The sequence below is a fragment of the Olea europaea genome, chromosome 13, assembly GCF_002742605.1.
Source record: "Olea europaea var. sylvestris chromosome 13, O_europaea_v1, whole genome shotgun sequence".
Classification (NCBI taxonomy): domain Eukaryota; kingdom Viridiplantae; phylum Streptophyta; class Magnoliopsida; order Lamiales; family Oleaceae; genus Olea; species Olea europaea.
This window is the reverse complement of record NC_036249.1, coordinates 4,088,288-4,099,189: the sequence shown is the minus strand read 5'-3', so window position 1 is coordinate 4,099,189 and position 10,902 is coordinate 4,088,288. Positions and strand designations below refer to the sequence as shown.

The 10,902-nt window shown below is 31.6% G+C and overlaps 1 protein-coding gene across 4 annotated transcripts; it reads left to right on the top strand.

Annotated features, from left to right (window-relative positions):
* Positions 1–6: 6 nt before the first annotated feature.
* Positions 7–7,975, top strand: LOC111407324 (glucomannan 4-beta-mannosyltransferase 1-like). Of its 4 annotated transcripts, none has more exons than XM_023036740.1 (4): positions 7–1,898; positions 2,771–2,969; positions 3,073–3,245; positions 7,618–7,975. In XM_023036740.1, exons 2-4 carry the CDS (start codon positions 2,910–2,912, stop codon positions 7,724–7,726), a joined length of 342 nt encoding a protein of 113 aa, XP_022892508.1. In that variant the 5' UTR covers positions 7–1,898; positions 2,771–2,909; the 3' UTR covers positions 7,727–7,975. The 4 variants fall into 4 exon arrangements, 3 of the variants coding, with proteins under 3 accessions (XP_022892508.1, XP_022892507.1, XP_022892506.1); XM_023036739.1 differs by lacking the exon at positions 7–1,898 and adding an exon at positions 2,233–2,272; XR_002705087.1 differs by lacking the exon at positions 7–1,898 and adding an exon at positions 6,674–6,802 and having other exon boundaries at positions 2,300–2,969.
* The last annotated feature ends 2,927 nt before the right edge of the window (positions 7,976–10,902 follow it).

Below are 10,902 nucleotides of genomic sequence, written 5' to 3'. Positions count from 1 at the left end.
TAAAAGGTAAAGTCCGTGGAGTCAAAAGCACAAGTAGCCATGACTTGGATATGTCCAGTTTGCTCTTCTAGCAGTTTTTTTTTGTCTTATTTTACTTTTTTTACTGTTTACTCGTAAATTTTGGACAAGAATCATAATAAAGAGGACCTTATGTTACACCCCATTCATTATAGTCAAAGTCAAAAAATTATTCAGTCAAAGTCTTGGTTAAATAGGGACTTAAATGTAGCGTAAATCATTTTATTGAGACTTGGATCCATCAAATTATTTTATTGGGGTCTATTTTACAAATTTACAATACTTGAGATTATATCATGGACATCATTTAAAATTTAGAATTTAATTTACAAGTATGGAAGTTTAATGACTAAATGTTATGCTTAATTGAAGAAGGGGGATTTTCTTTGCAAATTTTAGTTGTGGCCCATTTAAAAACCACTTGTTCATTTCATTACACACACAAGAAACATATACAAGAATCTGGAAAGTGGAAACGAGGCAGAAGCTAGGAGAATTCGAGAAAAAGAGGGAGAAAAAGAGAGAAAAGAGAAAAAAAAAAAGAAAGAAAGAAAAGAAAAGAAAGGAAATGGAAGAGGCCGATGATTTTTATAAGTTTGGGTTCTTCATTTCTTTAGCTTATCCTTATTTTAAAGAGGTAAGTTAATTAAATTTCTAGGGTTTATGAACCATTCATTTATATTCAAAGTTTAGCAAGAATTAGAGATTATTATTATGTTTTTGAGGTATTAAACAAGAATATATCAAAGGAATGTATATTTGAAAATTTGTGATGAAAAAAATGGAATTTTGAAGGGGGTTGTGAGATAAGTGCTTATTCTTTGATTTTCTTGTGATTATATAATACTGAACACTTAAATTAGGGATTGGAATTTTCCATTTTTTAAGGTAATTTTCGGGTTACTATAGTATAGGTGCCGTTTCTTAAAGTGTGCCCATAATGGTGCCACTTCTGTCAATAGTTTTGGTGCCAGATTTCAATATCTAGAAATTGGTGTCAGATTTCAATATTTGGAATTTTACTGCTGTCTTTGTCAAACCTTTGATTTTCACATTTTAAAGGCTTGAATGAAGTTTTATGACAAGTATTGAGCTTTATGTATTGGAATAAATTATGCATAGGGGTTGTATATGTATAAGTTACTGATTTTAAGGAAGTGTGAGCAATTTAATGGATTTAATAATGCATGGTGTTTAGTTGATGACTCAATAAATAAAATAAAATAAAAGTTGGGGAATTTGAGATGAAAAAGTAAATATAGAAGTTGAGGAGTTAAGTGATGAAATTGTATTAATTTAATTGTCAAGTTTTAATTTGAGTAACTATACCGTTATTTCAGGTAGTGATGGGAAAGTTTGGAAAAACTCGTCAATTTAAGCAGATTTGTATCCATAGATCTGTGAGTGGAAAAATATAAATATTTTTAAAGTATTTATAAATTAAGTAAGTTATCAAAATATTTGCAATTATGTGGATTATTTGCTTTATTATGTGATTACGATGAAAGTTTCTTTTATTATGATCCATGCGAAATTTCAAGGATTATTTATTGTACATTTATGACTTGGTATATGAGACATGTGATATTGAGATTTGTTTAGCATGTGAAACGTGATATTGAGATCGACCAGAAAAGTACCTGTGATTATGTACTTCTTCTAGCTCATAGAGGGGTCTTGGCCGTGTTCTATACTACACAGAGGGGTCGACTGAGGATGAATGGGTCATGATTGTGTAGATATAGTTCACTGAGGGGCTTTGGCCGTGTTCTAAAATTGATTATCAGAGGTCTTGAGACCCGTTTTCGTTCGTGAAAGGGCCAAAGGCCAGTGGCAAAAGTTCTTAGCTCGATGGGCGGATTACAGATTTCAATCAGAGGGTACATTTTTGATGGATTTTTTAGTACATTTGATGTGATGAGATTATAACATAATTACCAGCTTATGTTTATATTATGAATTGAAATGATATTTTACCACGTTATGTGAATGTCTCACGTTTTGGCTATAATTATATCATGTTATCTTGTAAGTTATTCAATGATATGAACTCGATTTTCGATAAAGATGTAAAATTATAAAAGTATAATTATTTTCGAATTTCTCCACTCACTGAGTTATCAACTCATATATTTTTCCAACGATTTTTCCTATAGGTAGCAATTGATTCTTTTTAGTTGGAAGAGACTAATAATTTCGGAATGAGAGCCACACGACATGTTAAATATTATAACTCATATTGATGAAGCACAAAGTAAGTATTTTGGGCCCATCGCTTTATTTGATTTTGTTGCATTTTTTGAAATAACTCATATTCAGCTTTGGTGATAGATTTGACATCTAGTCAGCATCTATCATTGGGGCACGTCATGTTTCGGATCCATTAGGGTGATTCGAGACAGGTCGTGTCACCTTACACAACAATTTTTTGGGTTTATTCTATGGCCTGCCTTTTACCAAACTAAATCCTGATTTTGTACAATCTGTTGAGAGCCAATTTTCACCCGAAAGCAAGCTTTTACTTGTTTGTCAAGAGGGACTGAGGTAGGTTTCTCACTTGTTAGCATTTCTTCCTGTTTGATATGGATCTTTAAGGGATTGTCACACTTTGCTTAGAGTTTATAGCTTATGGCAATAGTACAATTCACTAGAATCAAGCTTGAGAATCCACCGCAAGCCATTTCCCATTGGGCTTGAGGGCCTGATCTCATGTGAGAAGAAACTCAAAATCGTTTGTTTTTTGATTTGGCAGAAAGTGTCTCTATGGAAGAAGTTTATGTAATATACAGCTTCTTCTTTGTAAGGAAGATCATTGCTCACATGTTCACTGTCTTCTTCTACTGTGTTGTACTCCCATTGACAATTTTGGTACCTGAAGTTGATGTTGCGAAATGGGGAGCCATTTATATTCCTTGCATCATCACAGCTCTAAACTCAGTCGGAACTCCAAGGTCAGTTTTTGTACCAAATGAAATGCTGAATTTGCAGTAAAACTGCCACCATACTAATGAAAAATTCTGATTTTTCAGCTCTTTTCATTTATTGTTTTATTAGGTCTTGTTTGAGAACATGATCTCTTTTCACCGTACCAAGGCTACCATCATTGGTCTGCTCGAGGCTAAGAGAGCTAACGAATGGGTTGTTACTGAAAAACTCGGAGATGCTCTCAAGAACAAGTCCAACGCTAAACGAGCACCAAAGAAATTCAGATTTAAACTTGGAGACAGGTAAACTCACTCTTACTTTCACTTTGACACAAAACTTGTCGTTTATCGATTGAAATTAGCTCTTGGAACTTAGATTTCAAAGCTTCTATAGATTGAAAAATGTCTTCCATATTATATGGTGCATGATCCTTCGACTATTATGTTATTGTTCTCACGGTAAATGACAGTAGATTGACTATGAAATTTACGTGCAGTTCAAAGAATGTATATATATATAAACAAGTGTTTAGGGCTGGTGGACATATATAAAATCTGTTTATATAAGATTAATGTGTATCTTTTTGTTTTGTAATTATTATGGGTTTGTTGGTAATCAAATAGACAAATATTTTTAAAAAACTAAATTAACATTTACAACGTGCATATGCATGCCGTAAAAAGTGTAAACTCACTATTTACGGAGTGCATGTGTACGCCGTAAAAAGTGAGTTTACGCTTTTTACGACGTGCCTGTGAATGCCGTAAAAAGTTATTAACGGCGTTCATTTACGGCATTCTTTGCACGTCGTAAAAAAAATCTTCCTATTTACGGCATGCGGCCGCACACCGTAAATGGATTTTTACGGCATGCATTGAAAGCAGTAAAAAGTCCATTTTGTTGTAGTGATTGTTCTGATTGCCTGTTTTATTATTATTATTATTATTATTTTAAACTAATAAATATGGCATAGTTATTAACAACAAAATATAGCAATGGATAGTGGTTTGGTGCGAATATTTAAAAATTGAAATCATTCTTTAAACTTTGGATATTTTGTCATTTGGTTCAATGTAATTTCTGAAATTGGTGATTCTAGTTCAGCAGGTTCTATTTCGCTTATATTGTTTACCGTTTTTGATACTTGTGAATAAAAAATATATTTGACCAACATAAATTATAAATTAAACTTTGTCAAATATGCACTATCATTTTCTTATTTTGTCATTTGCTATGGCATAATAGTACTTCCTATATGAAGAGTCTCTTGTTTAAGTTAAAGTCAAGAATTAATTTTAATGATACTTCATGGACTAAAATTTTTTAATCACATATTTTATTAATTTTATTAAAATCTACTTAAAGTCAGATTTTCTCTCAATCAAACATGGCTTAACATAATACACAAAAATATGTACTCAGTCATGAGTTTAATTCTACTTATATTCTTTTCTATTTTTTTTTTAAAATAAAAATTTAACTAGTACAGTCAGCCCCTCGCCTCATTTAGGAATGGCAATCGGGCTCTTAGACTCTGACCACCCATGGCTCGGCCCAGAAAAAGTCCAAACCGGCCCATGTGGCTCACCAGCTCGAGCTCAAAGGCCTAATTTAAAAAAAAAAAAAAATTAAAGGTAGCACTCAACTGCCTTTATCTATAAATAAAAAAATAAAAATAAAAAAGGCACCCAACCCTGCTTGGCTCAATAAGGCTCGAGTCGAAAGTTTTGGTCAATCCTTGATTTCCTGGCCGAGCAAAAGCTCGGCTCTGGCTCGACAAAAAAACTCAGACCATTTTACTCAAGTCGAGTCCGAGCCTCGAGTTTTGGCTGGGCTCCTTGACACCGCTAGCCTCATTTGACTTGTTGCGGTGGAAAAGTAATTCATTTTAATTTTCTAAACTGTATAGCATGACAAACATCAAATGACCAAAATGCCCACAGATGTATTATAGGAGAATTATCTGTTCCTTAATTACATTCCTCAATGCACCTATTTGAATAAAGAAGATTTATAACTTAACAAAAACTAATATTAACTTCTAATATGTATGGAATAATTCGTTTGTCTGCAATCAACTTTTCAGTTCTTAAAATTCCTTCTTAATTTGAGTATAATTGGACAATGGAGTTATTTTTCTCAACAATTCTTAATTATCAAGTTCAAAGAGCATAGTGAAAATGCAAAGATTGACTAATGAATGATTTCATGCTCAGTAAATAGTTGAATCTTAGGTCGAGTTATTTCCAATCAACAAAAAAGTTTGTGATGCTGAATTGGATGACCAATAGGTAAGAGAAATGAAAAAATATCTTTTAATCCATTTTTACTCATTTAAATTTTAGTCATCCAAAATTTCATTTCAACTTTGCTCTTACTACTGTCATTTTTGTAATAAAGTAGTCTACAAATTTAATGTTGATCAAGATAATTAATCGACAAAGAAGAATGTATAGTTATCTAGCCTGAAGAACCCAGCCTAAAAATTTGCATTTTTGAAGATAAAATTCTCTTTATACTACTAAAATTTGCTTTTACTTTGTACTTCAGTGAATTTCATTGTGTCTAAGTTGATATTGTTGATGATGTTTAAAGATGATTCTGTGATTTTGATCGATTAGCCATTGCAAAATAATATTTTGCTTCAAATTAATTAGTTAACATAGAATTATTTTGTTTCACTATAACAGAAGTAGCTTTTTACGGCATTCATTTACGGAGTGCGTGTCACGCATGCCGTGAAAAGTCTGTTTTTATGGCACGTTATAAATGTGTGCCATAATAATTCAATTACTTAAAGTATTTATGGCATACGTTTAGGGATGGCGTAAATGGTCTCTTATTATGGCGTAATTTTCGAGCATGCCATAAATAGCTTATTTTTTGTGACGTACTTATTGTACAACGTAAAATAAACCAAGTATAGCGGGATTTTTCCTTTTTTCGTGCGTAATCAGATTTTTCCTTCCAATTCACAAATAGTCCAAGCCCTAAACAAAAGAAAACTAAAACCCGTTAGTCACTCTCACTACAAGAAATTTATACTCACCCTACAAATTTTGTATGCGGAAATCAATTTTTCCCGCAAAAAAAAAAAAAAATATTTCGTACACAGGGGCAGATTTAGGGACGTGCTGTAGCACATACTTACCCTAAAAAATTTTTGGAGACAAATTCAAATTTCGTATGTGGAAATCAATTTTCCCGCAAAAAAAAAAAATTTCGTACACAAGGGCAGATTTAGGGACAGGCTGAGCTCTGCTATAGCACGTCCCTCCAGCACAAATGTTAATTAAAAAAAAAATAAGTAAAATTTGTTTTATGTATGAATTTTTTATTTTTTTGCGTATTAGTCAGTCTTGAATTTTTTCTTGGATTTACCCATTCGTATGGCTATGATTGGCTTCAAATTTTTCAATAATGGGAAGATTTGTGCCGACAAAAATTTATATTTTTTCCGACAAAAATTTTGATGGGCAAGATATATGTTTTACCAACGTAAATATTTAACTTGTTCGTAGGCTAATAATTAGCAAAAAAAGATATTTCTGATCTTTGTTTGTATATAATTGAAAAGAAAAAGAGAGAAGATAAATGTAAAACCCACATACCCATGCAATTCCTTTCCTAAACTATTGCCTCCAAAGATTTTTCACCGAATTTTTCTTCCGTCTTTGCCGCTTCAACTTCGTCGATCGGTGGCTGTGAAAACTAATTCCAACTTGTTTAGCCTGAAATTTTCTGGTAAATCCCGTGGATATGGTCCCAATTTCTTCAATTGACATGAATCGATTTTGGGTCTACAAATTCCAGTCAAATCTACTACAAATCTTGAGTTGTTCTTCAAGCCATCTTCAAGGTATGCCCAATATCCTATTTATTTGTAAATTGTGTAGAAAATATAAGTAAATAATCTTGAATTTTGAGATATAATTTTTCGATTTTTTGCAATGGAAAAGTGAATAAGTATGGAGTTGTTTTGTGTATAAATTCATCAGTCAACTGCATCATTTTTTGTCCTGTTCCATTGTTTTAATTATATATAAAAACATGTGGCGTGCTAAAATTTCATGTTTCTTAGGATTATTGACGGTTAGTACTTGGTAGAAATTGTGGTATTGCTGATTCGTGTGTGAATCTTATGAAATTGTTTTGGCACATACAATGCACTTAAAGATCAAGATTAGCTTTTTTGTTCGCTAGGCTGCACCTTGAATTTGAGTTACCAATATTTGAACTAGGTATGTATGAGTTCATATCCTGGAATAAATTTGACATCTTCATTGTAGGACCTGGTTGTATATTTAACTCTGTTTTTTTCCCCCACGATGAACTGCTTCCTTAAATTTATCCTCCAATATATCTTTGATTTTTCGTATGGAAAGGTTTAGCCAGCCAGAAAGGCTTCTCAGTAATAGTATGCTTCTAATTTTTTATTTATTTTTTTATTAAGAATAGGAAATAGCATTTTTGATGTCCTAATATAATCGTTTTTCACCTATTTCAATTCAGGTTTGAATTAATTTTTTAATAACTTAATAGTGTTGGTATATATCATCATGGATAATGATTGGGTACACTTATCAAGATTATTTTGTCCTCTTAAATTTAGAATATTTTAAAATATATCAATGAAAGCTTTTTGGATGATTTATTTAGCATTTTTTTTAATAGAGATTCAGAGGCATATCAACATGGTGCAAGAAACTTTGCAAATATGGTGCAAGCCAATGCAAAGAATCCAGAAAAAGTCATATGCCATTGCAAATGTTCCAGAAACTAATTCCATCAACATTTGATAAAATGTAAGGGCATTTGATCATTAATGGCATAGATCCTACGTATACTACCTAGGTGTTTCATGGGAAAAAATCGAATGCATCATCATTGCCTTCTCAAGTTGTAGAAAATTTAGAGATGTATATAATGAATAGAGATGCATTTTTTTCAAGATGACAGTATTATAGAACCCGAAAATGGAGATAGAGGGAAAGAATTTTCAAATTTATATGACGGCGTTGATATTCCTTTATATCCTGGTTGCACAAAGTGTACTAGGATATCTACAATCGTTGTCTTATACAAGCTTAAAGCTACACATGGTATATATGACAACGATTTCAATGAACTTCTTAATATTATCCTAGGTATGCTACCACATGGGAACACCCTTCTTGATTCTTGTAATTCAATGAAAAGGTCATTGAACATCTTTGATTTGGGGTATTAGAAGTTACATGTATGCGTAAATGATTTTTGTTTGTTTAGAAAGGATCTAGAAAATTTGGAGACATGTCCAAAATGTGTATCTTTGTGGTGGAAAGTCAATGATGCCTTAAGTTTATAGTATTAATTGATTTTGTAGGAAACGAATGAAAGATTCAAAAAGATGAAAGCAAGTCAAACCATAATGCATACAACAAGTAAAAAGGGCCTTGCTCGCTTAGAAGCTGAAGTGGAAAAAATTTATTAAACTAAAAGTTAAATTTTTTTTTTTGAAAAATTATAAATGTTTACAAACTATCAAACATATGAAATGTGTAAAATGCAGCGTGCTTAAAGTGAAGATTCTGATTCCATAACGAGGGATGATTTTTATATTTGAGGACATACACAAAAAAAAATAGTGAACTTATTAATGAATCAACTGGGGAAACATTGGTAAAAATATTGCTTTTAGTAATTTCTGACCATTCAAAGCTTATATTTATAATTTTAGCCCGTTAATGTATTTCCTCATATTAGAACAAAATAAAAACATATTCAGAGATAGTTATCTCGCCAAGCAAATACTCCCTCAAAGATAGTGTTATTGCAAGAGTACTTGCTCCAGAATGTCGAGGACAGGTAAAATGTCTTGGTTTCGATACAACTCCTTCAAAGTTGAATGCTTTGGTGCACAATCATAATTTGCAAACTAAGTCTAAGAGTTGAGAGATTAAATTAAAGAGTTAAAAGCTTTATTTCAAGTGAAGAGTAAAAATGTTGAACAAAAAGATAATGTAAATGAAAAACTAGAATCAATGAATATTATTCTAAATTACATATACTTTCTATATTCAAAATAATAAATTGTATAATTAAATATGAATTTTACAACCTAGAGACAACAACTTGAATGGTGTAGATAACCTTCTAAATAAGAAATGCAAATTGTTGTCTTGGTTTGGAAAAGCTGATATTGCTGCAAAAGTTGAAACCGTATCAACAAATCCAAGTGATCTAGTGCATCATGTACCCCTTGGTAATAAATGTTGGAGAGTTTGGATTAATGAAGTGATTAATAATGTTAGCTTATATTGTCCAACATGTGAGCTTTTTCTTCTTGAAGAGGCATTAGGAAGTACAATTGCATGCCAATTAGGTACATCGATGTGGCTTCGCTGTAATCACAACAAAGGTATGCTTAACTTCTTTTCTATTTTAGTTCTATTTACATTTACGTTCATTCTCAATTGAAGATTAGGTTGTTTAAAATCAAGAAGTTGATAAAGTGGTTTATTTGAATTGAACATTAGTTTTTTATTTGGCTACCAAAATGATTATTTATATAAAATGACTTAAGATCATGACAACATTTGAAGGAAATTACCTTAGTGATTGATGCTTATCTTCGTAGTTCTATTTTCTTTTTCAAAGAGTTCTCCAATTATATGTTGTTATGTAATTCATATGGACTTCTTCACATGTACCATGATGAAGTTTTGCACGGGGTAGTCTTTATGTGTTGATGTTTTATGGATCTATATTATGTTAGTATTCTAGTTGTACCCTTAATCATTTTTTTGGAAGGTGTGGTGTTTATAGATGTATTTCGGTTAGAGCTCATATGTTAATCAAATTCTCTTCGCAGTTTTACTAACGATATATCCTTATCATTTTTGTGGTGTTCAAGGAGTTGATATTTTGTGCGATAGCTAAATTGTCGATCAAAGAAATAAACTTTGATGTGGTTTAATCACTTTTTTATGAAGTAGTAGTCGATTTTGGAATTTGCCTAATGGCTATTATCGTGAATTTGGGATGGTGAAATTGATTTTGGAATTTGCCTAATGGACATAACAGCTTGAGTATATTTTAACCAATGCATTTTCATTTAAGAGGCTAAGCGCTCTGCTTTTGTAGAAAGTACAATTGTCCTTCAGGGACATCTTTTGCCTTGAATTTTTATGCCTTTTTTTTTTTTTGGCTGAATACAATGCGTCATCAAAAATTTCTTTGGTACTTGTTGAGTTTTATTTTTTATATCGTAGATGGTTGACGTTAGTATTTGAATTCTTGCCATTAAAATTTGAGTTTATGTTTGACTATCCAATTTCTGGAATCTATGGGGCATGCTTCCAAATTTCTCCATTTTATTTCCTTGTACTACTATAATTTTTGAGAATTGTTGAGATGATTTTACACTCACATATTTTATTGAATCGTACTCAATATTTCTATTTATAAATTTTGTTTTGTAATTATTATAGGTTCGTTGGTGAAGAAATAAATAAACAATTTTTGGAAAATTAAATTGATGTTTACAGCCTGTTTAGGCGTGCTACAAAAGTAACAAACTTTTCATGGTGTGCTACGAATGCTGTAAATTCCATAAAGTTTTATAGTGTGTTTAGATGTATGCCATAGATTTAATACTTTATACAACTTGTACTCAGTGAATGTTGTAAAATGTGTTAAATGTATTGTGTGCCACTGAACGCCGTAGAATTAATAACAGCATTCTCTATATGGCGCACAATGTTTGCCGTAAAAAATAAACCACTTTTTACAGCATTGCTTTATACGGCGTTTTGTCGTACGCTGTAAAGAGTTATTTACGGCATACAATTCATTCCGTAAAAAAACCACTTTGTTGTAGTGTTTGGTCTATCATTTTCTGAGGGCATAATGGTAATTCAATGTGAACGACTTTACTTTACTCAAAGCAGAAAAATGTTTGTTCAGATTCTTCAGTCT